The following is a 22,083-nucleotide window of genomic DNA, read 5'->3' on the forward strand; positions in this document are numbered from 1 at the left end:
TTTTTTCTGTAGAAATAAATTTTATTAAAAAGTTTTCAATGTATGAGCAATTGAAACAGAAACAATGAGAATTTGGAACTCCCCAAGTCAAACAGAAAAATGTAAAAGGGAAAAGAAGCAAAGCAAAGGAGCTGCAGGAAGACATATAAATGAAGAGACAATAAGCACTATAATTTTACTACTAAATAATTTCTGTTTGTTGATGTAGGGAGACAGAGAGAGAAAGGGAGAAGCTGCTCAGTTCAGGGAAGGAGATTTGTAAGAACCTACCAATAATAGGGATGCACCGAATCCAGGATTCAGTTCGGGATTCGGCCTTTTTCAGCTGCCAAACCAAATCTGCAAATGCAAATTAGGGGCGAGGAGGGAAATCCCTGTTTTTTTGTCACAAAACAAGGAAGTAAAAAATGTTTTCCCCTTCCCACCCCTAATTTACATTTGCATATGCAAATTAGGATTAGGATTCGGTTCGTTATTCGCATGAATCTTTCGAGAAGGACTCTGGGGTTCGGCCGAATCCAAAATAGTGGATTCAGTGCATCTCTACCTACCAAGCGAAGGTGCTTACAATGCAAGCTCAAGGTACAGTGTCTCACTAATGGCCATAACCACGAACCTGTGAAAATTAACATTTATTACAACAGAACAATCAGTAAACATAAAATTTCTGGTCATAAAACCAACAAGGCACTGTCAATATAAATCTGCAAACAACTTGGATGGTGTCCAAGTCTGGAATTTGGATTCAACAATCAGTTCCTGCCCAAAGGTCAGGAAGATTTTACTAGCTGCCCATAAAACTTATTTGCCACTGCAGATAGAGTTTGACATTTAGCTGGAACAAAAAGTAGGCTTAATGTCAATGTTATTAAGAAAGCCAGTATTTTTTCCAGAAAAAATGGAAAACAATTAGGAAAAGTGAACTCATATATGCAATTTCAGGTAGGTCCTGTGGGAAGGACTCCTGGCATAGGACTTCTCTTAAATGTGCAAGGTAAACCATGGAAGCGCTGTATGGAATGGCCCCCATTCCGCATCACCCAGTCATTCAAACTGCAAGGGGCAGGCTGTCTCCTAACATAGTAGTTCCTGCAAAAGAAAAACAAATTGCAAAAGAGATTGATAGAGAGTGAGGCGAAAGTAAAACTACCTATTCTAAGCAGTCTTAGGGGGATAAATATAGTGTTGCCAATTGCAGCCAATCAGAGTTTTGCTTTTGTTTTTTAGCTTTAGATAACTGTTCAAATCTAATCGGTGATGCTATTGCCAAAATCACCAGTGATATTTGTCTCCCATGTTAATAAATATGCCCCCCAGCCACCACTATATACAGAGTGTCACATATTCGGGGAGACCCATTTATCAACCTTCTAATTTTTGTGTTTATTTTTTAAAATTATAATTAAGCTCTATTTTTGTAAAATCACAAATGCATTGTGCTTTTACAAAACTACAGCTTAATTTGATTTTTGTAAAATCACAAATGTTTTCATCATTTATTAAAAAATTCAAATATTAAAAGAACAAAAAGAAAAAACTCTGAACGATGAGCTGAAGAATATGAAAACCTCTGAAAAATGTTCAATTACTAGTGAAAAAACAGAAAACCTCTAAAAAGTCAGAATGGCTAAAAAAAGGTCCAATAGGATCAGTGCAGCTCCCATTGACTTCTCTACGACCTCAACTGCTTTTCCTTGCTGATGTTTTGTATTAAAAGTTTTCCATGATTTTTACACTTTATAAATGTCCCTTACCTGAAGGGGCCTATTTGTCAGCAAATAGGCCCCTTCAGGTAAGGGACATGGGGAGGTTCAAGAGAAGATGTAATAGACAGCTGGTTGGTTGGGTACCTTTTAGTGTAGTCAGAGGGGTGCTGCCACGTTGGATTCTCTCTGCTGGTTTCATTAAGTAAGTAAGCCAACTCATAATTTGGTTCTGCAACAACAACATAAAAAAATGTGACTCACTGATGACAGCAGAATGAACATAATGTCTTACTGTATCATGAGGAAGCTGCAAATGATGTTAATAGTGGAGCAAATACTGGAACAGCTCATCTTCTCAGTCTTCAAGCCATACTTCAGTGTGTGCCTTGTACCGATGGATAGCAGATAGAAAAGGGACAGATCATGTGCATAACCTTCCCCACATGGTTAATCTTTGACTCCCCTAAACCTGGGTCAACACATAATGAACCACCATACAATTTGGTTGTTTTTCACCCAACTGATGGACCACTGTTTGAGTCTGCTGCAGATATATTTAGGTGGTCACTGCATGATGTGAAGGAAGGAGGGGTGCTCATCAGTAGGCCAAACCACTTGTATATTGATATAGATTTGGATGGCCATAAATTTGTTCATTTAGGAAATCATTAACACCTCCAGAGCAGCAGACAGATGCTCTTTTAGAGAGGTGGAATTTATATGGTTAATATATATAATCTCAGAATTGCTGCTGGAAATTGCCGCCTTTCTAAATCCTCTGCAGGAGACAGCTTTCTTCTTTTCAAAGGTAGTTCACCTTTAAAATTTAATATGATGGAGACAGTGATAATCTATTTGCAATTGGTCTTCATTGTTTTTTTGTTCAGAAGATTTCTCAATTGGAAATTTCAAACTTTCAAATTTGTTTTGGTCCATTTTTCCCTACCAATGAGGTAGGTGGTTTGAAACAAATAGGAGAGGCTTGAACCTAAATATAAGTGATACAGAGCAGCAAAACCAGAACAATCGTTTTGTTTTTTTTGCTGCAGTGACTGATATTTGAAAGACGCAAAAAAAGTAAATTTTTTAAAGGAGAAGGAAAGGCAAAAGCTATGAACTACCTCACTCAAGTTTCAGCTTACCTATGTGTATATAAAACTAGTAAATCGTGCATCATATTCAGCTCTTATTCAGTAAACCGCGGCTGCCATCTTGGTAAAGTATTACCGGCTTCCTTTTCCTCTTATTCGCTAATGCGTATGCGCCAAACAAGCACTCCCCCTTACCCCCGGCACACGTCGTAGATGAGAGGAAAGCTGCACCCCTGAAGCATGCGCAATAGAAGGGAATTTGTCCCAATGCGACTTAAGGCTGCCTCGGGCAGCCTAGAAGAATCTAGAGGAAAATTCAGTGACGACGTCACTGGAGTCCTGCAGACACATTATCATCAGAGCACATTTACTGCTGCTGGACACCAGGGATTTACTACACTATGTAAGTGATTACTCTTCCAGAATTGCCATAGAGCTTAACGTATGTTTTAACTTTCATTGTCCTTTATAAAAAAAAAACAAAAAAAAAAACCTGAAGCAAAACTGAAAAGTTGCTAAGCATTGGCTATTCTATAACAGGGAGCTACCATTTTAATGGCACATGAGGTAAAGGCTCCTTTAGAATTTTCAGCTGAGGGCGAAGCACTTGGGGTTATGAGTATCAATTATGGGTAATTTTATTGGTAAGGTTATGGGTAATTTGCATCAATGTTGTCATTTTGAAGCACTTGGGGGCAGGTTTATCAAGGGTTGAATGGTCAATTTGAATTTTCGAGTTTAAAAATTCACACATTCGAATTTTGATTCCCCTATTCGAATGTGAAATTTATCATACTTTGACCATGGACAGTCCTAATTTGAATATTTGCCACCTAAATAAAATTTGATTTGTATGTATAGAATACAAATAGAATACAAATTTTCGGCTCTAAAGTATTTGATCAAATATCAGCCATTCTGATTTTTTCTTAAAGAATCGCCCAGTCCAATTGTGAGTATATTCAAAATTGTAAAAATTCACATCCGATAAATGGGGCTCTTGGTGTTGCCACTTTCACTTGAGGCGGAAACATAGCACAGCAGCACTGAAACGAAAATGTCAGTTTCATTTATCACACACTTCCTACTCACACGAATAGGGATTAGCACATATAAAATCACCAGAGGAGAATATGCTGTTTGGCATCATCTTATTTTTCAAAGCGGCCCTCTTTACCTATGTTTAGGTTTGCAGAATGAACAGAATAGGGAGCATTACAAAACCCCACATCCTGCAATATATGATTTCATGGACAACTATAGTAGCTGATTGCACAGATAAGCCAATATGTTGACTTCTGGAAAGTACTGTTTCTGATAATCGGCGTGTTTATGACCCTAATCACAATCCTAAATATGTATTTGCACAACTGCAGATAAAGAACATTATCTGCGGACAAAAAACTTTGGTTTACAGAGCATTTTTGGAAAAAGCAGAGTACATTTTTTCTTTAATGCACCAAAAACAATGATATGGATGCATCCATTAGGCCATGGCCCAGGAGACAGTATTAGAAACTACATTAAAACTTGAGAACGCCACAAACGGCATAAACAACAAAAGCTAGTGATTTAGTTGAGGAGTGTGTACAGAAGCATGTGGAAATTGATCTCCACCCTGCCGAGTGTTCCAGACAAAGCCTCATCTGCATCACGTATCCAGTTTCCATCAGGAACAAGATCAATGAACACATAAGGCAGTGTTTCAGCTTTGTAAATGTAATCTCATCAAGCAGTCCAGTTTAGGTCATGGTGGGCATATGGGGTAACTTTGGCAGAAAGTACATACAGGTCATAAACCCAGCAGATATAGCTTTATATTAAATGCCCCTATCTGAAAAGGGAGACTCCTGCCTTGTGGCTATACAATACAAGGAAACTATAAGGTCACCACTTGCATAAAAGCAACAGAGAGGAGCCTTACCAATTACAAGAATATGATCACAATTCAACTACCAGGAAACCTATTGTGGTTTCCACCTGTCTGCAAGATCAGTGTCATTTCCTGGATGTCCAGGGTGATTTTTAAATGCACAATGCAGAGAAGTGCAAAGCCTCAAACATTGTTTAAGAGCATTGGAAGGTGAAGGTATATTAGCATGCTCTACTTTTAATATGTGGAATCATGTATGTTAAAATATATGAATATACATTTATTTGTGGAAGTTCAGATGTGTTTAGTGTTTATGCACTTTTTTTTCACTAAAAGCTTAGCTTTATTGACAAATGCATCAGATAACAATACATATTTCACAATGGCATTGTATAATCATCTTCACTTCACAACCTATGCACTTTTTTTATTGAATCACAACTGAATCAGCTTATAGCAAAAAAAGGAGGGATTTTGTTCCCTTTAAAAGTTAGTAACACAACAGAGGGAACACAAAAACACCAAAAAAAGCTAAATATTTAGAATATTGTTCCTTCAAATACATATTTATTCTGATTTAAATACCAGTGTGTCTTAAATGCTTAGCTTATTTCTTGCATGCATATTCTCCGTTACATTGCCTCAGCTCATTCTCCAGATACAGAATTTTAAGGCATTTCTATATCTCCCACTCTATTTTAACAGAACCCAACACAGATTCAAATAAATTGATACAGTGTCATTTAAGTTAATTTTGACAGGATAAAATAGGATTTGGAATAATTGTTTGGGGTGACGGGTCCCCTTTAAATGGATACTGTCATGGGAAAACATGTTTTTTTTCAAACACATCAGTAAATAGTGCTGCGCCAGCTCTTTCAGAAGAGCAAACACATTTTTTAATATTTCATTTTGAAATCTGACTTGGTGCTAGACATATTGTCACTTTCCCAGGTGCCCCAGTCGTGACTTGTGCTCTGATAATGTCACTCTTACCTGCTGCACTGCAAGTTGGAGTGATATCACCCGCCTCCCCCCCCCAGCAGCACAATGGTAAGGTAACCAGATAACAGCTTCCTGGTAGATATAAGAAAACAGCACTCAATAGTAAAAATCCATGTCCCACTGCCACCCCATTCAGTTACATTGAGTAGGAGAAACAATAGCCTGAAAGAAAGCTGATCTAAAGTGCAGCACTGGCTCTTTCAGAAAGCACATGACCAGGTAAAATGACCGGAGATGGCTGCCTACACACCAATATTACAACTAAAAAAAATACACTTGGGTTAGAAATAAAATTTTATATGGTAAGAGTGAATTATTTGCAGTGTAAACAGTGTCATTTAGAAATAAAAACTACACCATAAAAACCATGACAGAATCCCTTTAAGCAGTAGAGGGTCTGAGCTGGCAAAAATGCAGGTAGTGAGTCCTGTCGACCCAGATTAGACTTGTGTAGGTTTCTATAGGTTATCTGTACCTCTCATGCCTTTTCATGTGTGTCTGTACAACCCTCAAACTTTATCTTCTTCAGCTCCAAAACAAATTGAAAATCAGTACTACTCAGCATGTGCCAGTTTTCCTTACCTTCAGATATACTGTGCACCTCAAGATGCATCATTACCCGGTCCCGATAAATATTCCTGTTTTTTTCCAGTTCAGAGTTAGAAATCTGTGGCCTGAAATAAATAATAGGGTGGACTGAACAAAGCACCAGGAAATAGAGTAGTTGGAGAGTGAGCAAAGCAGTGGTTGGCTATTCCATAAAAAGGGTGCAGGTGCATGAGTTGGTTTGTTAGGTGTCTTGTGCAGCCTTATTGCTGCTACCAATTTATTATGCAGCTATTCACAAGCACAGATGTCAATGCACTGACTAATCACTTAAAGGAGAAACAAACCCTTGTCTACATACCACTTGTCTTATTGTTGAAAGTGGCGAAAATGATTATGCAGAATGAGAGGAGTTCCCAAACTTTTTCATATGACTGTAGGTATTACTGATGTGCTACCACCATCTTGTGGTATTCACAGCACATTACATTATTATACAGCAATAAAAATACAAGTATGTAATAAATAATTTTCTAGATCAGTTTACAAAGTGCTACAGAAAAACCCCAGTGTTTTCTTGTACGAGGGAGCAGTTGCACGTGGCAATCCAGTAAGCAGTAAATTGTCAGCAGGGTGACTGGAGCTTTATCTCCGTTAGGTAAGGACTACATGGACGTTTTCAGCACGATCCAACTCACTGAGACAAAACGACGGTGACAAGTCACATGCGACAAAAATAAGGTAAGTAAATGCATTGTCGCAAGGTGTCGCAGTGGTGATCCGACGCGACACAACTGTCGGATGCAGACGCTGCGTCTGCATCCGACAGTTGTGTCATGCCTGAAAACGTCCATGTAGTCCTACCCTAATTCACAATGAAATGTTCTCTCATGATCTCTGGACTACACAATAACAATGTAATACAAATATAATGTTTGTTACAAATATAAATATGTATTCTCGCACCATGAAGGTTAACTGGCAACAGTTTACACAGTCTCCCTCAAACTCACAGTTACCTGCAAGCTGCTCGTGGTTTTGTGGGCACAGCACCATGTTTCTTTTCTTGCAGTGGAGATGGATTCACTTTTTTCTTGCACCCAATGGAAGCTGCCACCTGGAACGAAATATAAACATAGCCACAACAAAAAAAAGGATTAAAAAAAAAAATCTCATAGAATGTACAGGCAAACTGGTCCAATTAACATCTGGATACTAAGGGGGTATAATCAAATTTGGGCAACACAAATAGGCTAAATAGTGTTCCAGAACGTAAGCAATTGCTCCAATACCATATCACTGCTGCAGAACCAGCAACAAAACTGGAAACCTTATCTCAACCTATAAGTAAACTTTACTTACAGCAACACTGATGACTATGAAATAATGTTTTATACTGCACTACCCAACTGTTTATGGAAAACTTGCTGAAAGACATTCGGTAGTGTAAAACACAGTATACCTCAACTACATTATTTACTAATCTAATCTGCACTGTTGGTAAAGTCCAGGTTACCTACAATCCAGGCAACATAAAACTGAAACTCTTCTATTCCCAGATCAATCATACAAATATGCATATAGTACAGTGTCTGAATTTAAAGCCAGGTGGTATGATACAACGGTGTCTGTTCTAAATATATAGGTGCAAAACCAGCATCTGATCAGCTTCTAGTAAATGTTCATAAATTACTGATACGTCAATAAGATGCCTTGCATCTCGTGTCAATGAAGAGGATGCCTGTGTCATGTGATAACTAATAGATCATTATCTGACCCATGCTTAATTTGTTCTTATGTAATTCCATTTCACATCTATATTAAAGATAATCCTTTTATGTGAATTGCACTCTATTTAGCATTACAGGTGCCTTGCAGACCAAATACCCTAAACATTTAACAAAACTAAATTAATAAATCCTACACTTTATAAAGCAGATTTATAAAGGGTCGAATTTAGAGGGTTAAAAACCATCGAATTTGACTCTCGAAGTAAAATCCTTCAAATTCAAAGGATTTACCGCAAATACTTCGATCGAACGATTGAATAAGGATTTTTCGATCGATCGAAGGATTTTTATTCTACCACAAAAAAACTTAGAAAAGTGCTGGGGAAGGTCCCCATAGGCTAACATTGAACCGCGGTAGGTTTAAAGTGGTGAAGTATGGAGTCGAAGTATTTTTTAAAGAGACAGTACTTCGAATATCGAATAGTCGAACGATTTTTACTTCGAATCGTTCGATTCGATCGCATTTGACCCATTCGATGGTCGAAGTACCCAAAAAAATACTTCAAATTCGGATTTTTTTCAATTCAAATTATTCCCTCGAGTTTAGTAAATCTGCCCCTTACATTTTGTTCTCTCAAAGTGCTGGAAACTACGAAATCCTGAATTCCAATAAATCATGGAGAGAGCTATCCAAACAAGAAATTAAACGTTCTATAAAATCTATATCAAATTCAATATATGCTTCATCTCATTGAAACAAGACAGCTTAGTTCAATTAAAACTTCTGTACCACTTATAAAATAATTCAATTATTCTTCAGTATCTCCCTCTGAGCAATCAGTCTCTCTACATTCAAGAGTCCGAATCAGATTCTGATGAACAGTTAGCGCTAAGCATGTACAACAAATTGTACAAATATCCTTATTTAGTAGTGCAAAATAATGATGTCTAGAGTATTTAGGTCATCTGTAAACGTTGCAGCAAAATGTGGCTCTACAAAATATTCAAGTATGATGAGGTTATTGATTTTTTACATATTTTCCTCAAGACTTCAGATACTTTACAACTATGTTTTTAGTGAGATTACATGCTTTAAAATAAAAACATGACAGAACCATACATCAGTGTAAATAAGTGTGTGAACCTTTTATATTCCACACACAGACATACATTTTGAGATATTTAAATAATTTCTGTATTTTTCTCAAGCATTTAGTGGTATACCTGTTCTTTAGAAGTTTGTCCAAGATTTTCCTTCACAGGATGATCTACAGATGCAGCAAAAGATTTCCCACCCTGTTTAAGGCCAATCTGTTCAATGGGTTTATTCTTCTTGGGCTCCACTTTTTGACCTTTACTCTTCTGGCTATTCGTATCAGTGCCCAGCTGGGGCCCAGGGGCAGTGTCTGAGGTTGGTGGAGGGACTTTATTTGAGTTGTTTTGCCCATTCATAGCAGTTACTGATGAAGCTGAAAGCTGAAGTGAGGGAGAAGGTTCAGTGCTTGAAGCGAGGGAGGTTTCAGGGAGTTGGAGCGAACTTGAAGATTTGCAAAATGCTTCAGAGTGTGAATGTACAACTGGGACAGACTCAAGCTTTGATAAGATAGGAGTGGATTCTGAAGTTATTTTGTCTTCCTCTGATGAAGTGGTATCTCCAGGGCTCAGTGTTAAGAGCTCATCTATGTCCCCATCAAAGGGAATGTCTGAGGTTTCACTTATTTCATCCACAACCTTTAAATCTCCTGGCAAATGGGAAGATGACAATGTTGAGCAAATGTCACTGTCACGACTGCCTCTGTCCATCTCATGTTTATGTAGCACAGGAGAGGTTGTGGTTGAAACATTTCCCCCAGCCTCTTCATTCTGTCCTGCAGTTGATATATTTGACCAGCATGGTGAAGGAGCCATGGCTGCATAATTGCTGGTGTCCTGCGAGCACACGGTTTCCTCTGTCAGAGTTTGAGAGCTATCTGACTGTTCACCAGCCAAAGGACTATTCAGATTTCTTAACTCTACTAGGTCACTTTGGGATCCGTTAGGCACAGCCAGCTCTTGAAGAAACCCAACTGAATCGGACTCTTCATCCCATCTAGGGGGTTCAGCAGCATAATCACAGTCATCTTCCAAGAGTTCTTCAATCTGAACCAAAGTCATATGCAAGGGGGAGTCACTCTCATCCGATGAGGCTTCCAATAAAGAATCATCAAACTCATCAAAGACCTCTACATTCTGTGAACAATGTGGAGCAGAGCTTGGGGTGCTGCAGAGGAACACAGCACTGCGCAGTTTCTTAGGGGGAGGTGATAGATCAGTTTCCTCCTCTATATTACGTTTATTCCTTGTTGCTTTATCATTTACAATGCTGATTCTTATCTCTTCCATAGTGCCAGGTTGAGGATCGGCCCAGCTTGTCCCTAAAATCAACACCTGCCTGTCAGAGCATGCTGTTTTTGTGGCACGGTAGTTATAGGCAGCCTTCATTGATCTTTGAATAACAAAGGTTTCTGCAAAAAGAAATCTGGTGATTACAAAAAAATGCATGCACTGAATGACCTCTTACTACACAGAGAGAGCTACTCTGCCTAATGGTTATACAGACAACAAACAGAAAAATGAAACCCAGGATAAAGTTATTAAAAAAGGACCATAAACAAACCAAGTAATTATCTTTGTTGTGTACTTAAACCCTAGGATGTTTGCACAGCAATGCTTCTTAAGTGAACGTGGAGTTGGATTCTTGCTGTGCAACAGGACAACTTTACCCACTGCCATTTTTGTACAATGCTGAGAACCAGAAGGAAGATGGTGTTACCCTTCAGTCCAGCTCTCAAAGCACCACAGCTGCCTGTATTGGGGTAATACTGGAAACCGGACATTAAACCAGTTATAAAGAGTGCTTCTGGGCAGCCAACTGGGCCCAAAACATTGTAGCAGGCCACATTGTTACCTGTGGTGAGGAGGAAGTTGTTTTATGCTTCCAGTTCAGCACTGTACAATAACATTAGGGAGGGAAGATTGTACTATATGCAGGGCAGCTTCTTTTACAGCCACTAGGACAGCTGTTTGAGCAGTAAGCTGCACAAACAAACAAAATGCGGAAACAAATTTGAGCAAAGCCTGCCATGTCCTAACATTATTATTTATTAAAAAATAAAAAACAAAGAACCATGACACCACGATGCATCCATTGTGCACAAGCAGCCAGAAACACAACTTTTGCATAAAAAAAAAAAAAATCTGCATTCAGTCTGCCAAAGGAATCTAAAACTACAATCCCAAAGCGATTGACTAGAGATAAAGCACCTTGGGAGTGTGTCATCAATTATTAGTTCTCAAGATACAGGGAAAGATTAAATAATTACCTCCATTTTCTCTTATACTTACTCTCTAGAGCAGGTTATTACCCATAAGTCACATTCAAGTGTAAAAAGTATCAGGGAGCCACACAAGCATTAAAGGGGTTGTTCACCTTTGAGATAAATTTTACTATGTTGTAGATAGTGATATTCTGAAACAATTTGCAATTCGTTTTCATTTTTTTTTTTTATTTGTGGGTGTTGCATTCTTTAGCTTTTAATTCAGTCGATCTCCAGTTTGCAATTTTAAATCTGGTTGCTAGGGTCCAAATTACCTTAGCAACAACACACTGATTTGAATAAGAGACTGAAACATGAATAGGAGTGGACCTAAATAGAAAGATGAGTAATAAAAAGTATCAATAACAATACATTTGCAGCCTTATGGATCATTTTTTAGATAAGGTCAACAACCCAATTTGAAAGCTGTAAATCATCAGAAGAATAACGCAACTGTTTTGAAATAATAATAAAGACCAATTGAAAAGTTGCTTAGAATTGGCCATCCTATATCATAAAAGTTAACTTAAATTAAAAAAAAAAAAAATAAGCTCAGATAAATTAGGACGGTGATTTGCTATCTGATAGCCCCATGCGGATAGGGCTTGTGTTGAACACAATTTTTGCCTATAATTTTAATTATGCACTGTGTAAAATCTACGTTTTTGATTAAAATCTAAATTTTTGAATTAAATAGGGAAACTGAAGCTTCTCCATGTTTGGTCCTTGTGAGGTAAATAATTAGATTACCAGTGTATACAGATAATCCTCCTGTATAATGAGCACCTGCTTATCTGTAGGGCAAAACAATCAGAACAAACAGGTGAAGGTTTTTTTTTTTTTTACTGGTAATCTAATTTTTTACCTTGGAAGAACCAACCATGGAGAAGCTTTGGTCCCTGTGTGCCTTGTTAAGCTCAAGAAAGTTAAAAAGTATATTCTGCACAAGATCTATTCATTGAAGTTACAGTACACACACAAAATAGTTACAGAATTTTCTTGCTTTCACAGTGTGGTATTAGGGACATATTGCATTTCTAAGCAAGCATATGAAAAATAATCAGCCATGTTCTACCATATCTTTAGTATGCCCTAACAGGCATGACATTTGCCTGTCAGTAAAAGCACAGGACTGATTTTGATTTAAAAAAAAATATTTTTTGGCGCCTAAATAAGTCTCACCTGTGCACTGGATTCTAAAGAAGGGAAGGGAACTGAATAGCATTTTCACCCCAAGAGTAAATATCTTTACACTGGTAGTCTATATGCCTCAAAAGAACAAAACAATGACTAGCTTCAATTTCTCATTTGCCTCTAGCTTAAGGGATAATTGAAAAAAACATAAATAAAAGTTTTTGTAATTGAAATAATAGGCAAAAAGTATATTCAGCACACAGCTTGTTCGTTATTTTCATGTTGAACAGGAAGGTATGCTGCTCTTTCCTCTTTGGATAATGACTGCAATTAAAGTTGGCCACTCAATCACATAAATGTCATAAGACAAGATACATTTCCTTACATCTGGGCATGTATGGCCCCCAAACTGATCAGTCTGCATAATCTACGCCAGTCAAAATGAAAAGCAGGAGAGACTAACAACCTGATTCACTGCATGTACAGGGTCATACAGTAGCGTACAGCAAAATACACCTTCACTTTAATGCGGGGCCTGAAATCATCATCCATACGTTTACCCAAATTAAGTCATACATTTAAAGATACAGTTGCAAGAGGGCAAAACCGGTTGTTGGCCCGAGGACCATTCTGTGGGTCTTCTGTTGGACAAGGACCCAACAATGGGATTTTCAAATTTGCTTAATAGTCCCGGGTGCCCCATACATTCGTTTTAAGCTGACCACTTTGGCTGAAGGGGATGATCAAACCGCTTTTTGTTGGCCCTTGTATGACCAGCTTTTTATTGATGTCTGGCCTAGGGTTGCCACCTGGCCAGTCAAAAATGATGGTTGATTCCAATGTTATTAATAGGGAAAAAAATATAAATATATAGGAAGGCCGGTATTTTTTTCCAGAAAAGGTGGCAACCCTAGTCTGGCCACATCTCTATCACATGACCCCAGGTCATTACTGTGCCAATGATCCACCCTGACCACTTTTGATGCCTTATTTCAGGTTACCATTTACTGTGAAGAGGAACTTGTTAAAACATTAAAAAAAATCCCAATTGATCATGAATGACATGGGGTTAGTGGCTGTATTAACTCACATCATGGGCTGGAAAGCACAAATGTAAACCTTTGCTTTACTGCTACTGACAAACTCGCTTTGCTCAAACGATACTCTGATTTAGCAATAAAGAAGGAAAAATGTATAAATAAGTATATTTATCGCCGCAGTAACTAACAGCACCGCCATACTTGCACATAAACAACAGCCATTACAGACCTCTCACAACAAGGTAATGAGCGCCTTTTGTTAAACAGAATCTCCTGCTTTGCAACCGGACTAACTCCAGCAATTGCACAATAGGACCGGACCTCCTACGCTTGGTATGTACCACTGGTACAATGGGGGGGGGGGGGCAGTGGCAAAGCGCTTAGGAATTGTGGGCTTTGGGAAAAGTACACTGGAAAGTGTGGTACCGAGGTAAAAGAGCACGCTTTCTAAATGTATCCCTTCCTTCCCATTAATATCTGCATTCTCACCGTCCTCCAATCGGTTTGCCCGGGATGAGAACCATTTCGCACCCTGTTAAATCCAGCCCGGGCTTTCTGTTAACTTTTAGGCCAAGATCATTTAAAATCGATTCGCTCTCGCTCCTTCGCTGTACTGATCTAAGCACTGGTTAATACACTCGCAGCCACAGCCTGTAGATTGCCGAGCGCATTGAGCGGAGCGTCTCTGGCTTCTGACTGACGCAATCAGTGGCTACAAGGAAGAAAATCTGCTACTGCAGCAACACGTGTACCGGTAAGATAACAAGAGAACGGGAGGATAATATTTATTACACAATTTAGATATTTAAACCAGCGGCTGTATAGTGTCGCCCTTCAGACGAAAATTCTCAGCAGTTGCACCCGAAAATCCGTATTCTGTCACCATATCGCTATATAATATTAACCGGTTGTATGGGAATATTCTGTAAGGAGGCGATGAATGAATTCTGTAGACGCACTGCAGGATTCCAATGATTCTGATGGAAGGAGTAAGGTGATTGGTCTCATAAATCAGACAGACATCCTGCCAGGATTAAAAGAAAAGTTGGCCTAAAACTGGCAGTACACTGACTTAGTAAAGGCAGATTAATCAAAGTTTTTGGATATTTTTGGTATGTGTATTGGGAAGCAACAATCCTGACATATCTATGTGCTGTGGATGTCTGTAGGTCAGTCAGGTAGGTTAGAGCATTTTATCTGCTTATGTCTGTCTGTGTATGGGGGCATCAGCAGCAGATAAGGAAGCAAATTAAAACTACAGCTCCTTCTCCCTTCCTGCTGTTTCAAACTTTGGGGGACAATACAAATGTGTCTGTACAGTGTATGGCACCACATCCAATATCCACCTATATAGCCCCAGGTCAGTTGCGGAGGTAGTAAAAGAGGCCTGCCACTTGTAATGTCAGTTCTTTTATACATTTGGAAATTGTATTAAAGGGGAACTCCAGCTTCCAAACCAAAGTTTGATAAAGTGGCCCACATAACACAGGAACCCCTAATATACGGAACGCATTTTAGGACATTGTCAGGGGAAATTGTTGTCCTGCATGCGCTGTGTCCTGTATCTCCTGCACAGCATTAGGTACCAAGAAAAAACACACACGAAATTTGAGTGCTAAGGGTCCACTGAAGGTTTGATGCCCATTGTGCATGATATTACCAAAGTATCTGGCTTTTAGAGACCCAAAAATAAAGTACAAATTGTCCCAGAGGTCACTTCAGCTACTGACTATTCAACACATTCGCAGCATTATTTGTGGGGTAAAAACACAAAAAATTATGTTGACCCCTCCCCCCCCCAAAACCATATATTTTTGGAAAGTACACATTTGGGCAAATCCAAAATGGGTAACCATGTCTTTCTACACCAAACTACTGAGTCACAATGCTTTTCCAAAATTTATGGTTTTGATAAAATACCAGGAAATCACCTTAAATCTTCCACTTTCTAGCATCTTATCTCCTTAGGGTTGCCACCTTTTCTAAAATTCTTTACCGGCTGGTAGGAGGCGAGGACACAAAGGGGCGGGCCGTGACATCAAAATGGGCGGACCGTGACATCAAAAGGGGCGGGGCCGCACCACAAACACAAAAGAAAAGTTAAGTACCAGGGGATTTGGGGCAGGCCGAGGGCTCTTTTTAAGCGTAGTACAAATTTACCGTCAGCTACATTGCCAGTAAATTTGTAATACCGGCCATGGCCATGGCAGGTATTTTACCGGCAGGGTGGCAACCCTATAACTCCCACGTATCATTAGGTACCAAGAAAAAACATCCTAAATATGAATGCCAGGGGTATACTGAACAGTTTGATGCCCATTGTTCATAGGATTACTAAAGCATCTGGGCTAGAAAAGTGGCAAATTAGTAAGTCAACCCTAGAAAGGGTACATATTCAGACTATTCCAAAATGGGTAAATACACCTTTCTACCAACCTTACTAACCTCTTCCAAGTCTAGGGGTTTTTAAGAAATTTCTGAAAATTGTCACAAAGCTTGCATTTTACCCCATTATATACCCCAGATTTCATAACGTACCAATATTAAACATCTTAAATAAGCACACTCTGGGTCTACTGAACACTTGCATGTCCAATATCCATAGATTTACAAAACTATGTGGCACACAGAGACTGTAAATGGATATATTGCAGACAAAATTTCCATGGGAAAAAACAAGTAACAAAAAAAGAAGGTGGAATGCAATAAAACCACTAAAACCAATGCTTTTTTTTTCTTGCCTAAAGTAATCAGCAGTCAGAATCACAGTTGTATTTTGGCTTGGCCAAATAATTTTTACAGTCAGAAACAAGTGAACAGCACATATGCAGAGCTGAAAATGCAATAAAATGGCTAAAAATGCACCAAAATCACCAAAAGTGTAGTGCGGTTAGCAAATACACTATTTGAAATGGCAATAAAACATTTTTTTCAGGCAAAAAAAAAAACAGTGGGTTGGAGGTCCAGGAAGAAGAGGCCTCAGCAGACACTTAGATGTCACGTGCCTGCTACAGCCTAGGGGCCCCTGTGTTATTGCGCCTCAGGGGGCACACAGTCCCCTGCTCAGCTCATTGCCATGGGGCAGGGGAACTAGTTGGTCACAGCAAGCGGCTTTAAAAGCAGCTTCTCCACTCACAGACCCGGAAGTGCTGCAGTAGAATCTACGTTCTCTGTACTTTTATACATAGAACATAGATTCTGCAACATTTGAAAGGTTAAAAAACACACTGGTATGCTTATTAGCACTGTTAAAAGCTCTACATAGCTAGACCTAGCCAGAGTTATTGGGCCCTTAAAGGTATCCTTGCTCACCATTCTGCATTAGCGGAGCTTGCGCTTCTGCAGAGGGCTGCGGTGCTCTCCCAACCCCCTAGGCAATGAGCAAAGGGGGAGGCAACATGAGTCCTGCGACGCATCTGTGTCTGCACATCGTCTGTGTCTCCTCTCTGCCTGTTCCAGCCAGCCTGCGACTTCCTGCTCTGTGGACTCTGCTTTAGGACCACCCCTTGGCTGTCCAGGGCCCTGCTGAACTGTAAGTAGCCTTTTTTTTTTTTTTTACACTTATACACAGATTTACATACATACATGCATGTACAGATACACAATATACATTTACTAAAGTTAGCTATATTCTTTTTCTTTTCAAGCTTTATTCTTTTTCTTGTCGGGCTTTATTTTTTGTTGTAGTTTTCCACACTGTCGGATCAGTTTTCTTTTTTTGTTATTTCATTGATTTTCCTGATTTTTTTTATTTTTGTGCTTTTACTGTGGTTTTATGCTTGCTTTGTTGTTCTCCATGTTTTATTTAGCGTAGCTTTGCAGTATGATCGTTTGGAATAGAAATACATTTTTTGCAATTTTGTATGTGTACTTTACAAAAATATATGGTTTTGGGTGGTCTTTGTGCTGTTAAGACGGCCTTGTGGCACATAATACCAAGTCAGGGAGCTTTATTCACAGAAGGCGAAAAGACAGCCGACAAAATTCATATGCACTATTTTTATTTGGGGTCTGCACATGCCAGCTGCTTTGGTATATCTATGCATATTGGGCATCAAACTGTTCAGTAGACCCGTGGCATCAATATTTAGGGTGTTTTACAATTGTATGTTAGAAATTCGGTGAGATAAAAGCAGCCAATTGCAATATTTTTAGGCGATTTTCAGAAATGTCATAAAAAAACGATGCCTTTAGCGTAGCTTTGCAGTATGCTTGTCTGGAGTAGAAAGACATAATTGATTGAAAACATACATGGTTTTCAGGGGTCACCATAATTTTTTGTACCATTTATCCTACATAAAACTGGCAGTGTTTATAACTTAGTGTAAATGTAAGCCATCAAATAAGTATGCACAAGGTCGATTCTGAAGTTTTTACATGCCATGAACTTCTATATACCTATGTATATTCAGTATTAAACTGTTCAGTGGACCCCAGGCTTTCAAATCAGGGGTGACTTATCTTGATACCAAATAGTATGTGGGAAATAAGATGTTGCAGAGTGGACGTTTTAAGGTGATTTTTGGAAATGCCATCAAAATCACCAAATTTAGGAAGGGTTTGAGGCTTGGTGCTTTGGAGTAGAAAGACATGTAAACCCAATTTGGATTCAGGGGAATGTGTAGTTTACGAAAATATATGGTTTTCTGGGGTGACTTACTTTTTTCTACCTTTGACCACCCCAAAATTATGTAAATGTGTTGATTTTGCAGTACCTGAAATGACAGACTATATGCGCGTTCTTCATTTTGGGGCACTATATGCCACCGGCTTAGGTAAACCTATACATATTGGACATAAAACTGTTCAGCTGTCTCCAGGCTTTCAAATTTGGGATGATTTATCTTGATACCTAATAGTATGAAGGAAATAAGATGCTACAGGCTGGAAGTTTTGAGGTGATTTTAGGAAAGGTTGGTGTTTTGGAGTAGATGCATACCCAATTTTTATTCTGGAGAATGTACACTTAACAAAAATATATGGTTTTCTGTGGTGAACGTACTTTTTTCTACCTTTGCCCACCCCAAAACAATGTCAATGTGTTTATTTTGCACTACCTGAAATGACAGACCATATGGGGGAATGCACTTTGTAGCCCCTATATGCCACGTGCTTGGGTACACCTATACATATTGGGTATCAACAAAAATGTAGTTTTATCCAAACGATCTCCACCTGTGTAGCTCACTTTCCTACTCAGAAAAAGGATCCATGATGATCCGAAACATGTTGTGATAATAAAGAAATTTTGCAGCCAAGTCTGCGGACTGTTATGCTCCTTCCTATCCTACAACTGTTGCATGAGTACATATTGGGTATCAAACTGTTCAGTGGACCCCAGGCTTTCATATTTGGGGTGTTTTATTGGTACCTAATGATGTGTGGGAGATATGATGCTGTAGATTTCAAGCTTTTAGGTCATTTTTCAAAAAATTCACCAATTTTTATTAAAAAAATTATAACTTTAGGAAAGAATTGCAACTTGGTAGTTTGGAATGCATAGATATATTTACCCATTTCCAGAATCTGCTCTTTCTAATAATGCGTAGTTTTCTAGGGTAAACCTACTATTAGTGGAATGTTTGGCCTTGAAATCAGAAGTATGCCATTTTGTGGAGCGGTGCTTTGGAAACTTGATTTTGATCTATACAAGTGAGAAATCTCCATTAAACTATATATATTTGTCATTGGCACGCTCAGGAGACATGGAACTTTCCAAATCAGCTGTGTTCTTGTACATAAAATAAATTATGTTTCTGATATATGTGATTGTACTATGTGAAACATGATTTCTTTTTTTCATTTTATTAGACACTGTGGAAATACACCAAAATGCTAGCATATTTTGAAAGCTCAGCTTGTCCGAAAAAACAATAAATTGTTTTTCTGGCTAAACTACCCCCCCTCACACAGGAAAGGCCCTTAAAGGACCTTAAAGTTTTAAGACTACAAAACGTTCAAAAAAGGTCTGTCAATAAAAGTACCAAATTGGATAGCAGCGAAAGGGTTAATGAAATGAGACATTTATTCTGAGACATTTTCACAGTTGCTGTGACTTTTTTCTTCAGAAGAGCAAAAATGTTCCTTGTTAAACGTAAACCATCACAGTCAGGTTAACTATGACCTGAAATTCATTATACATTATATATATATTTTCTTTTACAGGATTTGTCTACTGTCTGTGTGATTTAGTACACATATCCAACAAAAGGCAGCATGGGTGACAGCTTAACACCTGAAGGGAAGGCACAGCTCATCACACGGAATCTTCAGGTCAGTGGGTCTTTCTCTCCCACATTCCAAGCTCTCTGCCTTTAAATGGTCTCTCAGTTAATGAGAGTAGAGTTATACAAATATTGAAATACTGTGAATTTTTTATATATATATATATATATATATATATATATATATATATATATATATATATATATATATACATATAATTACTTGGTAAGGGCAGCACTCCGCCTTTGCAACATCCCTTGGTGCACGGTAATGTATAGTATAAGCAAAAAGAAGACCAGCAACACCGAGATCTCTTGTGATATAGTCAAATCTGTATTGTGAAATCACATGCAAGCCGATGTGACGTTTCGGTCCACACAGGGACCTTTATTTTATGATAAAGGTCCCTGTGTCAGCTGGGACTGACCTCTCCCAATTATGAGCTCTATTATCTTGCCTCCCAGGCCTCACATGCGGCCGGTTGGAAAGTGTTTGACGCTGACAACCCGGCATCCATAATAGAGGCACTCTATCTTACTTCTGTGGAAAGCCTACACAACGCTTTATATAGAACTCGAAGGGATCTTGGCCCTTTGTTACATGTAATGGATGCCACTAAGAGAGCCTGGGATGCAATTGTGCAAATCACTAAAGCAGATACCAGTCTTTCTCCAGATTCACCTTTATGGGGTAATAGTAATTATCCACACTTAGCCACATTCTCAGAGGTGGGAACCTGGACTAAATTTGGCCTAAAGCGGCTGTCACAAGTATACGCTGATGGAATTCTTCGCACGCTGCCTGACTTTCGCCAGATCCTCTCTCTGCCTGATCTGTCCGAATTCCGTTATAACCAGATTAGCCACCTCTGCTCCGCGCAATTCCCAACCCCTCCTCAGCACCTGCAATACACAGGGATGGAAACTTTGATTTCTCAACCCGCCAAGATCAAGCTCCTATCCACTACATATAGGCACTTAATTTCCAATAGATATGATCCTCGACCCAGGGTGAAGTATAAGTGGGAGAGTAGTGGGGTTCATGTCGACCCAGATGATTGGGAAGAAATTATAGATAACCTATATATCCCATTAGTAAGTGTAAGAGACAGGCTCATACAGTTTAAGATAGTACATCAAACATACCTCACCCCTCAGAAACTATTTACTATGGGAAAAGTAGCCTCGCCCAGCTGTCTGAGATGTGGTGCTCCTGTAGCTACTTTCATACATTTAATGTGGGATTGCCCAGTGATATTCAGATTTTGGAATGCAATTTTGAAATTCATGGCTACTTGTCTTCTGGGTCTCCTTGACTCCGTGATACCTAGAGTAAACACTAGATGCCTGATGAGGTTGCTCCTCTTTTACGCAAAGAAGGTCGTTGCCCTGCACTGGATGGGCCCATCGCCACCATCTCTGAGTAGATGGATTGGACTGGTTAATTCGCAACTGGAACTGTACAAGCTCACGTACTTAGCACGTGGATGCCCAAAGAAGTTTGAGAATATTTGGAACCCTTGGCTCGAGTCGCCAGCCACCTCGAACAACTATTGATAGATACTTTTTCAGCCGTATCCCCTTCTCCCCACTTTCCCCTTCTTTTCTTTCCTTTCTAGCTTGCTTTTCTTCCTTCTAATTTTCTGTTGTTAAAATTCAATAAAAATTAACCTTTAAAAAAAAAAAAAGGTCCCTGTGTGGACCGAAACGTCACGTCGGCTTGCATGTGATTTCACAATACAGATTTGACTATATTACAAGAGATCTCGGTGTTGCTGGTCATTATTAAAAGAATACGCAAAACATATATTCGGCATAATTCCTATTCACTGAACTCATGTTGAACAAGGGGGTATAACACTCTAAATTTCTTCTAGTTGGGGACCTTGCATCTTGGATTCAGGCTCCCACACAAAATTGAAAGCAATACACTTTTTTTTTTTTTTATTCATTTCTACTTAACGGAAAAAAAAACACCAAGACAGTTTTAACTTTAAATTGGCAAAGTCTTTATTAAGAAATTACTTACCAATTCTCTGCTTACGCTCTTCTTCAGAAACAGCGACAGGGTGAAAATCCATTGTGTGGCGCTCAATTTCTCCTCCCTGCCTTCTATAGGAGATAGCCAGTTATGTTACTGGTCCTTTGATATCATTATTGGGCAGCCTATGGCTTCAGATGAACTGTCTTAATGATGTTTTATGTCACTCTGCTTGCAGCATTGGAGTTCCACTTCAATACTGAACAATAATAATTGTTATAAACGTTATTAGGGGATGACACAGTTTTGCTGCAGACTTCTCTTGCTTGCTTGACCCAATCAGCATCTCACTGTGGCCATCCTCTCTCTGTATATAAGCTAATGTTGCAGGTTTAGT

At 38.9% G+C, this 22,083-nt stretch overlaps 2 protein-coding genes across 8 annotated transcripts in view; one reads left to right on the plus strand and one right to left on the minus strand.

The window, feature by feature from the left end:
- On the minus strand, positions 1-16,921 carry s100pbp.L (S100P binding protein L homeolog). 3 transcript variants are annotated; one of them, XM_018245359.2, is made up of 6 exons: positions 16,794-16,921; positions 9,176-10,455; positions 7,241-7,338; positions 6,258-6,349; positions 1,851-1,935; positions 1-1,089 (listed from the first exon to the last, which is right to left on the minus strand). In XM_018245359.2, exons 1-6 carry the CDS (start codon positions 16,801-16,803, stop codon positions 939-941), a joined length of 1,716 nt encoding a protein of 571 aa, XP_018100848.1. In that variant the 5' UTR covers positions 16,804-16,921; the 3' UTR covers positions 1-938. The 3 variants fall into 3 exon arrangements, with proteins under 3 accessions (XP_018100848.1, XP_018100849.1, XP_018100851.1); XM_018245360.2 differs by lacking the exon at positions 16,794-16,921 and adding an exon at positions 13,971-14,110; XM_018245362.2 differs by lacking the exon at positions 16,794-16,921 and adding an exon at positions 13,711-13,845.
- Positions 13,690-22,083, plus strand: part of yars1.L (tyrosyl-tRNA synthetase 1 L homeolog) — a 23,570-nt gene continuing 15,176 nt past the window's right edge. The window contains exons 1-2 of one of the 5 annotated variants that reach the window (XM_018246791.2): positions 13,690-13,814; positions 19,647-19,754. In XM_018246791.2, the coding sequence (XP_018102280.1) occupies positions 19,698-19,754 (57 nt within the window). In that variant the 5' untranslated portion in view covers positions 13,690-13,814; positions 19,647-19,697. Of the gene's footprint in view, positions 13,815-14,096; positions 14,236-14,451; positions 14,476-14,537; positions 14,660-16,874; positions 17,014-19,646; positions 19,755-22,083 lie in introns of those variants that run through there. The other 4 variants (XM_018246790.2, XM_041582182.1, XM_018246792.2 and 1 more) reach the window with 4 other exon arrangements.

The sequence above is a fragment of the Xenopus laevis genome, chromosome 2L, assembly GCF_017654675.1.
Source record: "Xenopus laevis strain J_2021 chromosome 2L, Xenopus_laevis_v10.1, whole genome shotgun sequence".
Lineage (NCBI taxonomy): Eukaryota > Metazoa > Chordata > Amphibia > Anura > Pipidae > Xenopus > Xenopus laevis.

Coding starts and splice junctions, on each gene's coding strand:
- s100pbp.L (XM_018245359.2), bottom strand. Junction 6,350..7,240: donor AAACCACGAGCAGCTTGCAG/GTAACTGTGAGT, acceptor TATTTATTTCAG/GCCACAGATTTCTAACTCTG. Junction 1,090..1,850: donor CCCTCTGACTACACTAAAAG/GTACCCAACCAA, acceptor TTTCTTTTGCAG/GAACTACTATGTTAGGAGAC.